General features: G+C 45.2%; 1 protein-coding gene across 3 annotated transcripts in view; it reads right to left on the bottom strand.

Moving 5' to 3' along the window:
• The window catches only part of PTPN14 (protein tyrosine phosphatase non-receptor type 14), a 277012-nt gene that overhangs the window by 88690 nt on the left and 170831 nt on the right, over nucleotides 1-17491 (bottom strand). For all 3 annotated transcript variants that reach the window (XM_029593207.1, XM_029593208.1, XM_029593209.1), the window contains one exon: nucleotides 6797-6894. In XM_029593207.1, coding sequence (XP_029449067.1) covers nucleotides 6797-6894 — 98 coding nt within the window. The remainder of the gene's footprint in view (nucleotides 1-6796; nucleotides 6895-17491) is intronic.

Below are 17491 nucleotides of genomic sequence, written 5' to 3'. Positions count from 1 at the left end.
ATACTGCATCAGGCGCCCAGAAGCTGTGGCTGCGTGCGCATTAGGAAGGCGGGCGCCCGGTACGAGTGCCTGCTTTCAAGGCGCTTCTTTTTGCATCGGCCCCCACCAGTGGTTGTATGGTGCTGTTTCATAATGTTACATGTGTTTGGAAGCCGGAAGTAATAGTTTAAAACACTCGTATCCGCACTTCCCGCTAAAAGACTTCAGACCGAGATTCTCCGGGGTCTGAGGGAAATCCTCCGAAGCCCGCCCAGCTGGAAAGTCTGCACGTTAGTTTCGCACAAGGCAAATTTCAAAGAAAACCCCCAGGCGCGGTTTTTGTTTTGACTTGGATTTTTTTTTTTTTTGCTCATACCTTACTCCTCAATCATGGGGATATTTTTTCAGTTATCTAAAGAGCACACAGTACTGTGAAGAAACACTGCCGTCCAATTTTTATTTTTTTTTAATATTCAGTCAGTTAAAGCAAAAGGACTGGATGACATGTCCCTTCTATTCTGCATTTTAGGCAAATTAAGTGATTACAGTTCTTGAAAATTCTCCCTACTTAGTCACTCCCCAGTACACATCAAAGTAAACATGGCCGCTGCCAAGCCAAGTGCTGCCGGAAGCACGTTATTAGCACAGCCCTGCTACATCTGAAGTACGAAAAGCCGACATGGCTTCAGAAAAATACAATTAGAAAATAAAGGGGGGAGGAGGAACGCCTGACCATAGTATAACTGTGCACACGTTACCTTCTTTACAGATGTTTCACATTATACACATCTGTAAAGAAGGTAAAACAGATCTGAGGACTTATGAATGAGGACAGATAAAGAATGGGACCATCCCTCTACTTGGTAACTCCAGTCCACACTGCTAAGGATATATGCCGGCTGCCAGCTATGGAAGCATCGTTGCTGTTAAGATATTGCTCCCTATCCAAGTCCATTTTCCTCATCATCTTCATTGGTTTTCCATAAGGACATGCTGGAGTGAATTTACAAAAAGATTTTGCATGTGTAAATGGGCTTTTGAAAATTGCTACAATATAGGCCACTTTTACATGCTGGACTCCTTTGGAAATTACCTCCTGTACTTCTGAAACTCAGTGTGTACCCGGACAAGTCTGGCTGTTAGGAAATCCACAACAAATATTCATGAGATCTTTGTACACATTTGGTTTAAGAACCAAGCGATCCTGCTTATTTAACAAAGTCATGACAAAAAGGGAAGCCGCACCACTACAACTCATCATCCAAGGACAGATTTAAGATTTAGGCACCCACAGGCAGGTGTTGCGTTGGAGGTGGATTCTTGGGCTGAGGCAGAGTTGGCGCAACCCGTAGGCAAGGGCCCACATGTCCCCACCGTCAGCAGGTGGAGTGGGCTGAAGCTAGAGGCCACTGAAGCTTCACCTATACCAGCCCACGTTCCCTTCGGGTTGAGCCTTTGGGTGCTGGGGCTGGCAGGACTTAGGGAGACCTCGAGATAGAACAATGCTAGTAGATAGTTCAGCCCAGAGACAGCAGCCAGCAGATAGTGTAGCTCTATCCAGGATGGGTTGCGAAACGGAAACCCAAGCACCGAGGAACTGGAACAGACTGAGGGTGCTTGAGCAGAGAGAGGCCAAAGCCCTAGGAGTCCACGTCCCAAGGATAGAGTCCAAAGAGTCACTGAAGAACTTGATCTGAGGCTGGCAATCAAAGGAAGCTGTAGCAGGCAACGTGGAACTCGGAATGTATCAGAGTCTATAGCAAGGTCATACGTAGCATTGGTCTGGGCATGGAGAAGGCAGGCGTGGTCAGGCCTAGCAATGGTCAAGGTACAGAGAGGGCAAGCGTAGTCAGGCGTAGCAATGGTCAAGGCACGGAGAAGGCAAACGCAGTCAGGCAGGTGAAGGTCAGGCTTGGAGAGAGGCAACATGGTCAGACAGGTGAAGGTCAGGCTTGGAGAGAGGCAACGTGGTCAGGCAGGCAGAGGTCAGGCTTGGAGAAGGCAGCGTAGTCAGGCAGGCAGAGGTCAGGCTTGGAGAGAGGCAACGTGGTCAGGCAGGCAGAGGTCAGGCTTGGAGAAGGCAGCGTAGTCAAAGCGAATCAGAAGTCAGTCAATGCGAGGAGACACACGAACACAGGAACTGGGAACCGGAGACACTGGAACAGGAATGAAGACACGACTAGGAAACGAGCACTTGGAACCAAGGACAGGTAAACCAAGGAGACCTGTTGCAAAGGCAAAGTCTTCAGAGAAAACCATGGAATTTATACTGAGCAGGACATGACATCAACATCTGGGGTCCGCGGCCTGGTTTCCGCCGCGGGCCCTTTAAAGATCTCAGCGTGGCGCACGTGCATGCCTAGAGGGAGGCGCCGCGCTGCTGGCTCGGCTGACGGAGGCGTCCCGGCTGTAGGGCCCGGGACGCGATGCAAGGCCCGAGGTGCTGGCGAGGGCGTCCCAGCTGGAGGGCCCGGGACGAGATGCAGAGACAGAGGCACTGATGGAGGTCCACGGTCGGAGCAGGCGGCCTACCGCTGCCATGAAAGCAGAACTGGGCCTTGCGGGCTGCGCAATGTATGAGGGCCACACCGCAGGATTGCCGTGGATGGAGAGCGTAACAGCAGGGCTGCAAAACTGGGGGGGGGGGGGGGGGGGGGGGGGAGGGATCGTCCCTCAGAGATCAGGGGTGGAGAAGGGACCTCTGGAGATTGGAGGGGGTGTGGGAGAAGCAGGATTTCATGGTAAATCCCCTTTGGAGCAGTACTGGAGCCCAGCCCTAGGGCAAGCGGGCCATAGGCTCCTCTCTAGTGCAGGTCTTTAGCACCTTAGGCAGTACCTTCACTACCCCCCAACCCAGACTCTGCCCCCCTTTTTCAAACAGGTAGAGTATGGGCGTTGTGGAAGAGCCTGCATACTTTGACCCACATTTCAAAGGGGGTTGTGAAATTTTCAAAAAGTGCTCTGCGGGAGCAGACACGCCTTTTGCTTGCCTAAAATCTTTTGAATATTGCTCCCCTTTTTTTCTTGCACTCGGAGATATCCAACTTAAGGCTTAGAAATCAATCAACGTGGCTCTCCAGCACCACCCATCACAGAACTGAAAGGAGCCGACACAAAAATAACCTGAGGCCAAAAGAAAAAGATAACACGCAAAGAAATGAAGGCAGAGCTAATCTTGGAAGAACGCCAACTAGACAGCAGGTTGAGGAAGCCGCCAGACTGCCTTGAAAGTCTTTCGGCTGATACTGTCCCTGCTTGCCCCCTTTATCTGTCAGCAGCCAGACAGCATCTGCCTGTTCCTCATGGCCATCACTGTTCGCAGTCCAACCTCCGCTGTCTACCTTTCTGCCCAGGGCAGCAGACTGGGATGCATTCCTGCAGCCCGGCCTGCCTGTTGCCACAAAATAATGAAAGACTGCCCAAGCTCTCTCACATAGCTTCAGTCTCCTGCATTAGGCTGAAGATTAACAATTTCAGTATCTTCAGCGCTCCCTTTCCAGATGATTCCTCTCTCTTGCCTTCTTTCCTTCCTATTATCTCTTTTTTTTTCCCCCTCTGGATCCTTCTCTCCCACCCTCCTTCAATTGGCTTATCCTACTCTCCCAGGTTGTCTCTACTCTCCTCTATATCCACGGGGGCAAAGGTGGGCACAGTGAAGCAAGAATTCTTAAACCATCCCATGCTGCCACCAGCCTTCCCCAACCTGCAGCTCTAATCTTCTCAGCTGGGAGAGCGGTCAGGGTGAGGAAGGAGAGTAGAGAGGGAGGGGAGGGATGAGGTGTGACCATTGTAAGTGAGGTGTGAACAACCATGCACGTTTGAGGGAAACTAGCTGTTTACTCTAGCAATAACTAATTTTTTTTTCCCCATGAAAGAGTATATCTTGCTACACAGAAAAATGATTAAAGTGCAAAGCAAGAAATGCCTAGAATTCAGTAGCCCACCACTCCGGGTTGTATTGGCCCAGCAAGGCACTGCTGAGCCAACCACGAACAGAATTTCAATGGCTCTTTTGTGTAAAGAGTAGCACCAGGCTACAAGTGTTCTCTTTTTGGCCATAGCATTGTTCTCTTTCTAAAAGTCTGAAACCAAAGAGTCGATCAAAATCCTTTTAGTGCTTGCCACAGAGTGCGTTCTCCGGTTTGTTTTTATTTGTTGGCAGTCTCAAGGCTTCAGCAGATGATTTCACGGATTCAAAACAGCCTGCAATTAAAGAAGCTTGTGTTTCAGAGCGACAATCATCCGTGTTCATCAGGGTGAGAGGATTAGGACATGAGGGCTGCCGTCCCCCCTCCCCCCTCCTCCTCCCAGGGAGAAGAAACAGACTTTCAACACAGCCAGCACGTATCAGCCCAAAGGTTTCTAAACTGCACTACGCTTTGGGCTTCCTTTCCAACCCCAATAGGGTTTATTTCTACATTTTGGAGGTAATTTTCAGAACGTGGTTTTTTACGGGGGGGGGGGGGGGGGCTATAGGCATAAAATTACGTGCAGAAGCAAGGTGGCACACACTTTCATGCATACTTGTCAGAAGCATTCCCGGGGGGGGGGGGGGGGGGGGGTATCTTTTACATGCACGCTTTCCATCTTAGAATGGTAAGGTAATGGTAAGGTGCTCCATGCCAATCTCTCCAGAGCAACCAAATATGAAGCACATGAAAACAGGGAGGCCAAAATTCAGCAGCATGGAAAGCGGACAAGGGATCCAGCTAAAGTTAGCCGAATAAATTGTCAAATGTTCAGCAGAGTGCTGCCAATTCAGCGCTCCGCTGAATAGAGCCAGATGAAGTCCTAGCTAGCTGAATGAACTTATCCGGCTAACCTTAGTGCTGCTCTCTAGCATGACCAGACTTAGCCACTTAAATTAACTCTGCCCCAGAGCTGTCCCCAGTTTATCCAGATGAAACTTGTCTGGATAAATTGGAACCTGTCGGCATGATGGGATTTTCAAATCCCCTGCTTTGTTCGGCTTAAGTCCCAAACTTAGCCGGACAAACTTTTTGAATATGGACAGCGGGGTCTTTCACCAATTTAATTTTTTGTTTTTATATAAAAATTAATTTTGCTAGTACTGCAGCTTTAAAAAAAAAGAAAAAAGAATGAGAACGAAGGGGGCAGAAAGGGAACAGTTGTAGTGACAAAGGATGAGGAGGGCAAAGGAGCAGCCATAAAAGGGAACATAAAGGACACAGGATGCAACACAGCAGATGAGGGTGGGTATTGGCGAAGCTATCGCAATCCACAAAGGAGCCAAGACCAACATGGCTCCCAGATTCTGCACTCCTGGGATTTAATTCTCCAACAGGCTTGGCACCAGCATCACTGCAAGACTAAGAAAACCCTTGCAATAAACCGTAGCTGCACCACCTCACAGCGTATCATAGCGATATTAAGTCAGAGGCCCCAAAAATTTAAATAAAAAATAAAAAAATGTTAAAATCTGCCCGTAGCCCGCGGGTTGGAAGACGGACTCTCAATTTTGCCAGCGTCTGTTTTCTGAACCTGTGGCTGTCAGTGGGTTCGAGAACCGACACCGGTAAAATCGAGTGTCGGTTGTCAAACCCGCTGACAGCTGCCGTTTCTGTCAAAAAGGAGGCGCAAGGGACGCACTAGTGTCCCTAGCGCCTCCTTTTACCATGGGCCCTCATTTGCATACGGGCCGATACTGAATCGCGTGCCCAGGACACTGGCCTGTGCGCTCGCTGGCTCTCCCGCAACTTTTAATGTTTGGCCCATTTGGGCAGGTGTTAATTTCTGAGAGTAAAATGTGCAGCTTGGCTGCACATTTTACTTTCTGTATCGCACGGGAATGACTAATAGGCCCATCAACATGCATTTGCATGTTGCGGGCACTATTAGTTTCGGGGGGGGGGGGGGGGGGGTTGGCCGCACATTTTCCACGCGCTATTACCCCTTACTGTATAAGGGGTAAAAATAGCACGTCAAAAACGCGCGGCCAAACGGGGGCTAGCAGTGCGCTCAGCCTGAGCGCACTTTACTGCATCGGCCCAATATAGATTTTCTTAAAAGGCAGTCAAAGAGTTACTCATTCTGGAGCAGCTTTCAACTGGTGTCAGAATGAGAGGCAAACAAACCAAGAAAAGTTACTCTTTTAAATTCAGATGGGCCAAATAAATTTACATTAAAAAAAAAAAAAAGATGAGAGCTAATTCCTAGAATCCTTTTCATTCATTAATTGCATCTAATTTTTCTGAGGAATGTAAAAGGAGCAGCGTGCACACTAATGTGCTCGCTACCTAATATCTTTGGTTTGAAGGGACTTCAGACTAACTAATAAGATTATTAAGCACGCTTAATTTACTTTCCTCCTTCCCTGTAGAGCAAGCTGTGCCCGCAGGAGCCAACAGGGTCTCTGTAGCTAATCTACTACCCACCACACCTAGAGCAGAGGATAGGAACAAAGTGGATGCACATTTTAAAAAAGCAGAAAAAAAAATCACTATATTATATGTTTTTCACATTCGGTTTCTTACCATTATCATTTAGAGTTCACTTTATGAAACGCAACCCCTTAGCTCCAAAAAAATAACAAACAGGTTTTTGGCTACCAGCGTCAACTGGTTAGAGGCAACAAAGTGACTGGATAAAAATTAAATTAGAGGTTGCATTTTTTAAAAATCATTTGTATTAAAAAAAAAAAAATATATATATATATATATATATCATGCTACATAGACTCAGCGTATCCGCCATTTTACAGCTCCTTGCTAAACCATTTCTGGAGCAAAACAAGTCCTGCTCTCATGGGCTGCTGCTTTGACATCACGAAAAAAGTGGCACATAACATGAGTTTTACCTTGCATAGCTAAACCAGCTAGCTTGATTCTTTGATCTACTGAGAAGCGTAATCTGCACTCAAGAACATCCTTCTTCACTTGGAGGTAATACTGATACCTGCAGAATGAGAACAGATACCCAGTGATTACCACAGTACATTTGGACATTTTTAATATAACAAACACCCACATTCTAAGTGCAGAGCGTTCCTACTGGTCTGGACCTAATGAAGGCAGCACACATGTTATACACTATGGTGGGTCCTCGGCATCTGCTCTGAGTGAGCCATCAAAGCCACCATTTTGTACCTGTAAAAACGGCAGACAGGCGGCATAATGGCTCCTCCACCTCATTTCCCAGTAGTTAACTTCGGTGCAGGAGAGCGCCACCATGAAAGTAAAGATCACATTAAAAAAAAATGTAAATACTATCCAGTTCAAACGGAGCACCAGCATCTGTTCATTCCCCAATGATCACATCCTCGTATTTCTTTCCACTCCCTTCCCAGATCTTGACTAGTAATTATTCTATTCTAATTAACACTATTGCTATATAATGCTTTAAGTACTGTATTACGATGCATAATGTCCTGGATTAGGACTGAAGTAAAAAAAAAAATGTACATATAAAGATATTTGCACTTTTGGATGGGTACAAGCGACGGCAGGGCAAGACCAGCGGTTCTATTGCTGCTGCTCGTGCCCCTGCAAAAGTGGAAGGTGCTGCTTCTGGATACCAGCTTACATTTTCCAGTTCAATTCTTGTTTATAACGCGCCTTCCCATGGAAGCGCTCGAGGTATGGTACAATGTAACTTAAATTATACAAATGCAATGCCACTGAAATGAAAAATTTACACAATTAAACAATATAATGAGAGCATTGATAGAAATGACAGATTTCAGCTAAACATACAAAAAGCACACCTGATAGAAATATAAAGCAAGCTTATAAAGCCAAAAATGCAAATTATTTATTAAGTAAGAAATAAAATGATGGTGGTATATTAAAACAATGGACAGCATTGGAGGCGCAGCCTGGTGGTTAGAGCAAGCGGGCTGCAATCCAGGAAGCTAGGGTTCAAATCCTATTAACGCTCTTTGCGACCTTGGGCAAGTCACCTCGCCTTCCCTCGCTTCAGGTAAAGTTCAGATTGCAAGCCCTCTAAGGACAGGGAAATATATCTGCCGAACTCACCTTGAGTTACCAATGAAAAAGATGTAAGCTAAATCTTAAAAAAAAAAATACTTGAGAGAAAAAAAACTTAAATAAAATGCCTACTCAAGTGCCCTGTGTACTTGTATGATGTTGTCCTCTTTGGGAGAAAAATAAATGTAGACATTAATAAAATGTCTATAGGCATTCACCAAAGGCTTGGCACAAAGAGCCATTGTATGCTGTGCTACAGAGGGAAGTGAGAAACCAATCAAGCACTATTATCTACCTCATCCCCTCATTAGGACGTCCTGCATCTGGACCAAACACGTTAGAACAAGAAGAGGGCATGAAACGGCAGGCACAAACTGTTATTATATTACTCCTCCTCTAAGGAGGTGGATATGGACTGAGCATGCCGGCTAACTCGGTGAATTTGTTTCTTTCTTGCCTGACCACCCCCCCCCCAGTGCTTTGTTTCTTGGACAGAATGAAATGGATTTTACAGAGCTTCTGCTATCCTCTCATCCTTGTTTACGTTTCTTTGTACTGTCATCGCTCTGTAGATGTTTCCTTCTGCATCTCAGGCATTTAAGGTCCTCATGATCTAGTGCAACTTGAAACATTTTGTCTGATGAAGACTGCTGATGTAAGGTGGCTGTACGACAGAAAATAGATAAACACTGGGGGGTCATACTTAGTAGGCCGGTTAGCAGACTGACCCGATTTTTACCCCTACCACCACAAAAGTCTGACTCCTGCTGGCCAGAACACGCCCCCGCCTTCCCAGCCTCCTGAAATTAAAAAAAAAAATCAGTTATAAGAGCCGTCCGTCGGGGCCCTCTGCCCTCCTTCCCTGATAAATATGCCACCAAATATTGCCTCCTTCGGTTCCCCAAACAATTCCCCCCCCCCACATCACCACCCTCCCAGGACCTGAATCGGGTCTGCTTTTTTTATCCTGGGATCGTAGAACAATGCAATCCCAGGCACTTCCAGCATTGCTCTAGCAATAACGCTAGAAGCAAAAGTTCAGCATGACAGCTTACGTTTCCAGTGTACTGTGATCCCGGGATAACAAAGGGGGACCCAGTTCAGGTAGTGGGTGGGTGGAAGGGCTATGGAGGGGAATTATTTGAAAGGGCCAAGGAGGCAGTATTCAGTGGTATATTTAGTGGGGAGTTGGGGAGGGACAGGCCCACTGGTACCTATGATTTATTTTTACATTTCAAGAGATTGAGGGTTCCTGGTTAGTGGGGGTGGAGGGTGTCAGACTTTTATGGTGGTAGTGGAAAGGGGGAATCGTGCTAGAAAGCCCATTGTTGTTTATTTTTTAAAAAAGGATGGCTGCCAACCGGATGTCTTTTGAAGATACCCAGTTAAGAGGCAAGTTATCCAGTCACATAAGGCCAGATAACTTTAGGCCTGCTCTGAGGCAGGCCTAAAGATATCCAATTAAGTTAGCCGGATAAATCTGAAATTCAATTAAGTTAGCTGGATAAATCTGGCACACCCCAGAATACCTTTTATTGGGCTAAATTACAGCCGGATAATGACCTATCCAGCTATAATTTAGCTATAATTTAGCTGGATAAGTGGCTGAATATGGCAAAACTTACCATATTGACGGATTTGTGAGTTATTCTTCTAAATGGCTTTTGAATAGAGAACTCATTATGTTCTAGAAAAGCCAAGGGAGAACTCAAGTTTTATAGATATATATTAAACAAATACTTCGCATTAACTTGGAATGGTTTTCCTTTTTCTTTTGCCGTTTTATGTATGATTTAGTGATTTAAGTATTTTATGTAATCTGCTTAGTTCATCTGTGTTGATTCAGGCAGAATATAAGTACTGTAAATAAATAAATAAAATAATGTGACATCTGGGCTGTCCTGAGGAGGGTGCGGGGCCCAAGGAGAATCAACTACTGTGGGACTCTGGAACACTGAAATTATAGTTTTAGGGGACGAGGCTACCATGGCAGTGTGGGGCCCAGGCAGGTAGCGCTTATGCCCTCCACCCAGTGATGGCCTTGAGTGAAATTACTCTAAAGCATAAATATCTCTTATTGGCAACTGTCCACAAGTACAAGGGCAGCCTTGCTACAGGAAAAGAAAAGAAGCGCCAGGCCAATTTCTTTTAACATACAGTCCCATTATATTAAAAAAATGCATTACTGAGGGCCAGCCTGGTGGTCCAGAGGCAGTGCAGCATGCTTACCATGCAGATCTGGGTTTAATTCCTGGGCCATGACTCTGCTTCCTGGGCTGGGGATGCTGCAGAGGCTACTCACAGCCCCTGGGTGCAGGAAATCCCAACCATCGTACAACGGTGACAACCAGTTGTCAGATTCAACAGTCCATGTTCTAGAGTGAGCCCTGCTCTATGAGCCCTGGCCAAGGACTGTCACTAGGGTGGACAGGTGATCTGTGTTATACACAGGACTGGCCTTTGAGTAGGGCAAGCTGTGTGGTTGCCTGGGATGCAGTAAGACATGGGACATCATGGACACTGCCAGGATTGTCCATGGGCTTGCCGTTCGTTAAGCCAAGCAGCAACAGTGATCCGTCAAGAACATTGTCTCCAAACCTTCAAGAAAGACTTAAAAACTTGGCTTTTCAGTCAAACTTTCCCTGAAAACCCAAATTCTCTTTGACGCAGGTCCTAGAACATGGACCAAGGCCCAAGGCCAACAGTTAATGGACTTACTGAACTCTCTCTTCACAGCCCCCCCAGGACCCATCCTAGTTTTAAATCAAGTATTTTTATATTTATTTCATTTTATTTATTTTATTTTTATTTATCCACAGTTTTGTATTCTGCTCTCGTTTTGTTATGATTTGTTATGGTTCCTTGTTTCCAAATGTTTTTGAATGTTACAATTCGCTAATGTTCATTGTTTAATGTATCGCCTCCCAGCGAAAGTTCTGTTCCATTGTAAACCGGTGTGATCTATATTCTTTATAGGAATGTCGGTTATATAAAAATTCTAAATAAATAAATAAACAAATAAACAAATAAATAAATATAACACAAGGTTTTAGGAAACTAAGCCTCCCTAAAGCTTGGTGGGTGGGATATTCCTCACCTGGCAGGCTATAGTTGGCAGGAGGAGAGGCATTTAATAGCTCATCAGTATCCTCTGCCGTGCTGTTCCGTCTCATGGTATGAAACGTGGGATAATGGAATCTTGACGCTTAAGCCATTAGACTGGCCCCATGTGGCAGAAGAAGCTTATGCACTATTAAGCGCCACTCCTGCCAGTCATGGGGGAGGGGAACCAAAATATCTGGAATCAGAGGAATGGAGCAGGTGGTAACAGAGGGAGGGAGACTTACATGGGGTGGGGGGGGGGGGAGATAGACATAAGCATTACTATGGGATAGTGTTGGGAGGATAGGGAGAAACTGTACATGGGGTGGGGGGAGAAGATTGGGATGGGAACTTGAAGTGGGAGAGAAGATCCAGGACAGAGCAATAGGACCCAGAATAGTGAAGGAGGGAAAGGGAAACAGAGGACCACAAACAGAAGAAGGAAGGAATGGAGAGTACTCGGACTGGTGGAACAGAGAGGAAGAGCAGGTGGAGGGAAGAGAGAATTACATGGGATCAGGGATGGGGCAGACCAAATCTGTGGAGGAAGGGGACAGAGAGAGAGAGGAAGGGCATGGGGATGCAGGGAGCTGGAGAGGTTATTAGTGACCAGAGGATGAAAAGGGAGAGAGGACCTGAGATGGCAGAAGAAAGGGAATGGAGACATGGGAGAGGGTAAGCAACAAGGAAGGAGCTTCGGCTGGTGAGGGGATAAGAAGCAGAAGAACGCAAATGAGGGTTGGGGATGGTGTGAGTATATCTGGTAGGAACAGAGGACTAGAGAGTGGGTAAACTGTAAGGTGCTGCTACAGGCTAACCCCGGCGGCTTCTCTGGAAGTTTTCCTCACAGTAGCTGCTTGCACTGGACCCACTTCAGACAAAGGTGCAGCCCTTGATTTCTAATGTAGGTAGGTGGCACTGCTCTTAACTGCGTCACCGCCCTTCTGACACCGGTTCTGGAGGGCCCAATTTATTGTCTCCTACTCTGCCAAATCAGGCCCCTAGGGTTCTAACTATGCTTCAGTTGTTTGCCAATCGTATGGCTAAAGACTGCCTATCAGTGGATAACTTTCTAACTTGTTGGGCTGCATCTTGAGAACATTTAACCTCTTTTACCTTAAAGGGAAAAGACAAACACGTACCCCTCCCCCATCTCGCACACACACAGCTCTTGAACAGTGGGGCACATTGTATGAAAGGGCGAACTGGTTTTCATCCTTTCATCTCAAATCAGCAAGCTCTTCCCTCCACTGGAACTGTGGGCATCACAAGGTTTACGTGTAGAAAGGTTGTAATGAAGGCTTCTGCAGGCTCACCGGGATGCATTTAATTCCAAAGAGGGGCTCGGTGCTGATAACAAGTCTGAACGAAATCTGTAATTACCGAGCTCCGCAGCGCCAGGGAAGAGGCAGAGGGCTGCAAGGGGAAACATTCCTCCCACTTCCCCGATGCACCCCCCTGCTAGACCGTGGTATGGAAGGAGCTGGTGGGGGTCTCTCAGAGTGGACATACAGTCCTCAGAAAGGTAAAGGAGTGTGGTCGTTTACAGCCCCTTTCTTCCACAGTCTTTTCCCGGGAAGGCAGTATCGCAGCGCTCTTGTGTTCTTTGAGCAACGGCAGCCATCAGCCTTTATCCCCGGTTTCACATCACGGAGCCGAGCTACTCCCGTCCAGCTTGAAAAGTCTGCATGAATTTGTCCCTTGCGTGGCAAAAAAAAAAACGGCTCAGTAAGCTGCTAGGTTCCCATGGGCCATACTAGACTGCATGTCTCTCTCAGAAAATGGCTTTCACCCTGTCCCTTAAGAGACGGCTTAGAACTGTGCAGCAAGCTCCAACGGAAAGTTACCCATAATTCTCTGAGACCACGACTAGGGCCGCTGCTTTCCCCCCCACCAACCATAACTGGGCAACCTTTCCACTACCCTCCGTCCTCTTTTCTCCCTTCCTCCTGCCCCCACTGATCTCCAGTCTGGAAGTCACTCATTATTATAAAGGTAGCCAGGGGCTGCCCTGGGTGCCACCGGCATGCAGTGCTGCTAGACTTGGAACCAAGCTTCTGAGCTCCTGCTCGCAACATGGAAGGGGAACTCCCCCCCCCCCCCCCCGCCAGCCACCCACGGCTTTGGATAGGACTTCCCCACACGACTGCCAGGGGGGACGTTTAGCCCTGTGACGGCCCTGAATGTGACATAGCATTTAAATTATTAAACACCGCTATAAAATGCTTTGGGATTAGGAAATCAGCATTATCTAAACTTTTCAGTTCTGGTCACCCGGAGATTAGTGCGCATCAGCGGGGAAAGGGGAGAGCCGCATGAACTTCCTCTCTTCCCGCCTTTACCCCCCCCCCCCCCCCCCCCCTTGAACTCACACACACTCTCTCTCTCGCTCCTATTCTTCCCCCGACCCTCCAAGTGCAGCCCCAGTACTCTCTCTCTCACGCGGGCTGGACTCCAGCATTTCCTCAGATCAGACACCAGCACGCTCCATTCGGCTCACCTTCCCAGGCCGTCCCCAGGTCAGACCCCAGCAATCTCCCCCTACTTTTCTGCACCACTGGCTCGGGTGGACCCTGAGCTCTTCATTCTTCTCCCAGCGGGCCAGTACAGCCTCAAGCTAGAAGCCCGCTGTCAAGTACAAGTCACACTTGGTTCTGAGATTCCAAACCAATCTTTATCGGTATACACTCTGAGCCCAAAGAGGACTCTGCTTACTTCTCATAGCATTTAAACAGCAGAACACAAGTTCAGATCTATTTCCCTCCCTGTGTTGGACTTCACTGGTCTCCTCACACCTTCGTCGTCCTCTAGCCCTCAAATGATTGGGAAGGCCTTCTTGGCTTCTCATTACCTCAAGAGGGGTAGGCAAGTTATGGATACATTAACTTCAAATCTAGACATATCTCAAATTTTGGAGATGTCTGATACTGAAATGACACAGGCAGCAACGTTAATAACTTCATTTGCTCTAGAATTGGATAGAGATTGGGTATTAAGATTATTCTTTAAATATCGCCTTGAAGAATTTTTAAGATTAAAGATTAGAATGTATCCGGATGTTTCTAAACAAACGTAAAAAAGGAGGCAGCAATTTTTGTTATTGAGAATGAAAGTCATCCAGATAGGGGGAACATTCTCATTGAAATATCCCTGCAAGTGTTGAGTAAAATTTAAAGGAGTGTGGTATGTTTTTTTTAATCGTTCTTTTTAAGTGATAAAACTCTTGTGCGATAACTAATTCTGAAAATTATCCTACATAAGATTAGGGTAGCCTTAGAATACAAGTATAACTGCTGTATTTACTGCTATACAACAGTTAATTATATAAATATATTTTTTCTTCTGTATTTAGTTTAGTCCCAGATCAGTATTATTATTGTGGACTGCTAGTAAGAAGATGGAAGATTATGAAGGCAATAGTATATGATGTTATAATATGAGTATGGTTTTCTTCTTTCTGTTGTAACAAGAGATTCTTGTAATTATTTTGCTAAAAATTGATTAAAAAAACAAAAAACAACTGGTGTAATATGGTCGTTGCATTTGTTACCAGATATTAAATGAGCCGCTGCATTCAAGAGTAACTTCAATGGTTTTAGCATCTTTGCAGGGAGACCTAAGTAGATGGAATTGCAGTAATCAACAAGGGGCAGAATACAAGCCTACACAATCGTCCAGAAGTCTGGCTAGTCCAACAGACGTTTTAGGCCACATAAGGGCAGATTTTCAAAGGCTACATGCGTAACATACACGTGTAACCTGAGAAAATCTGCCCCTGTGCGCGCTGAGCCTATTTTGCAATTTCGGAGCGGCCTCGGAGGGACCGGGGAAAGCCAACGGGGCTCCCCTAGGGCTCAGCGCACGCAAGGTGCACAAGTGTGCACCCCCTTGTGCGCGCAGACCTCGGATTTAATAAAATGCGCGCGGCTCCGCACACATTATAAAATTGGGCGTAGATTTGTTTGCGACGGTTTGCGTGAACAAATCTACGCCCTTGCGCTGTTTTTTAAATCTGGCCCATAGTATTTGTAGCTTATAGAAACCCGATTTAGTAACCACTTTGACTTACGGATGAAATGTTAAAGAGGATTCAAGAAGTATACCTAGATTTTTTATATTGGGGCTCAAAGGAAAGCCCATATTCTCTAATGTAATGTTTGTATGTTGAACTTTAGAATGAGGTCTCTGAATTAGTGAAAATTGAGTTTTTGAAATATTTAGCACCAGTTTATTGTAAAAGAAGCATTTCTGGATGGTTGACGGACAAATGTGTAAAAGCTCAACTATTTCTGACCAAGATGGATGGACACGAATAAAGAACTGAATATCGTCAGCATAGAGTTTATATCCATCGCAAAGGCTGGCGAGAATTTTACATAGTGAAGCAGGTAAAGGTTGAAAAGCATTGCTGATGAAGTTGAGCCTTGTGGAACCCATGTAATGATATCAGACCAGTTTGAACAATGATTGACGCACTGAGTATATTGAGAAAGAAAAGAGATGAACCAGTGCAAAACACAACCGGCAAAACTGCATACTCTCAAACGGTACAGGAAGATGGAATGGTCAACTGTGTCAAAAGCTGCAGAGATGTCTAGGGAAACTAAAAGATAGCTGTTGTCTGCATCAAGGCATCTCCACAAAGTATCTAGCAAAGATAATATTAACAATTCAGTACTGTGAGATTTTCTAAAGCCTGTTTATCTTCTATGAAATCTGCAAGTTGCGTCAAGACCATGGTTTCAATCAGTTTTGCCAAAAACGGCAATGAGGAAATCGGTTGGTAATTGTTAGGATTAGACTAATTACTGCCACACATTTTAAAGGAGGTCTTACACAGTGGCTCTCTTCAATACAGATGGAAGTTTACCTTGAGATAAAGAATCATTGACCAAGTCATGCAGAACTGGTGCAAAGATGTTATTAGCTGCAATGAGCAGTATGAAGAATAAAATTTTGAAATGTTTTGAGTAATCTCAGTAATAGAGGTATTATCAAACTCGTTTCAAGTGGAAGTTTGATCAATGTTCTCATTTAAATAGCAGGCAGGAACTGCTGCAAAACCGGCAGTGATCTTTGAAACCTTAGATTTAAAATGATGCTTAAAGGTCTCGCAATCAATATTGATTGCTGCAGGAGTAGATTTCATAGTTAAGCTGTTTGGATCGGTTGTCATTTTCTTTGCAATTCTAAACAGTTCTTTGGGGTTGTATCCAATTTCTCTAATGTCTTTAGAGAAATATTCTTGTTTGGTCTCATTTATCAGGGAATGATAAGATTTCATTAATGACTTGTAGAGAGCTAATGAGTCGTCATTTTGTAGTTTACATCACTTATGCTCACTTCTCTGAAGTAACTGTGTGTGTCTTAACTGCAGGAGTCAACCAAGGAAGAAATTTTGATGGGACTTACATGTCATCCGAAGAGGAGCAATTTTATCAATTGTGTTAGATAATATAGATTCTAAACTGGAAACTTCAGAATCAATATCACCTGAATGAAAAGAGCTGATTTTTCCTCCTATCAGATCTGAAAATTCCTGGCTATCAAGATAGCCCCTGCAAAGAACAGGGTCTTATGAAGAACTATCAAATATATGAGCTGCTTTGGAAAGTGGGCCGTGAAAACTAATAAGGGAATGGTTGGACCATGGGACTGACAATTGTGGCAGAGCTCCTACATCTGTTGATATAGGCTTGATTAAGAAATACAAGGTAGAGGATATGATCACGCTCATGAGTTAGTTCTTAGATAAGTTGTTCCCATCCTAGAAAAGATAGGATATCAAGAAACAGAGAACAGTGTGCTGGAATAGGATCAAGATCATTATGTAATTTGAAATCTCCAAGAATAATCATATTATTCAGGTTAGCCTTGGAGGAAATCAACTGTTCAAAAAAGGGGGAGAAATCTTGTTGCACGAGGGAAGGAGGGCAAAATGCCAGGCATAAACTAAATCTGTTCCAGTGAAGAGCTAGCATTTCATAAGGCGAATCACCATTCAAATCCTCAATGGCCATCTTCCAATGGTCCTTGTAAATGATCAACAGATCCCCACCTCCCCCTCTCTTCCTTGGTTGGGAAACAACTAGAGATCCAGGGACCTAATTTGATTAATAAAAACTAAATTGGAATTTAAAAGCCAGGATTCTGTAATGCAAAAGAAATCAGGTTTGTTTTCGGTAATTAAATCATGAATAATATGTAATTTTCTTCTAAAAGCCTGAGCATTGATCATCATTTCTGAAACATCCACCAGATTGGAGGGGGGAGACCATATAGAAGCACTGAATAGGAACTAGGCAAGATGGCCAATGAGTTCTCCGCAGGTGCCCAATGCTATGGAGGTCACCATATCTCCCTTGATTCATGATAACAGAAATAGAATAATCATCTGAGTCTTTAGATGGGTGTATTGTCAAAATTTCCAGTTCATTGTTCCTCATCACACAAGTGCATGAGGA

Source organism: Rhinatrema bivittatum, chromosome 3 (genome assembly GCF_901001135.1).
Source record: "Rhinatrema bivittatum chromosome 3, aRhiBiv1.1, whole genome shotgun sequence".
NCBI lineage: Eukaryota > Metazoa > Chordata > Amphibia > Gymnophiona > Rhinatrematidae > Rhinatrema > Rhinatrema bivittatum.
Note: the sequence above shows the minus strand (reverse complement) of the source record. Positions and strands in the feature narration are given on the sequence as shown.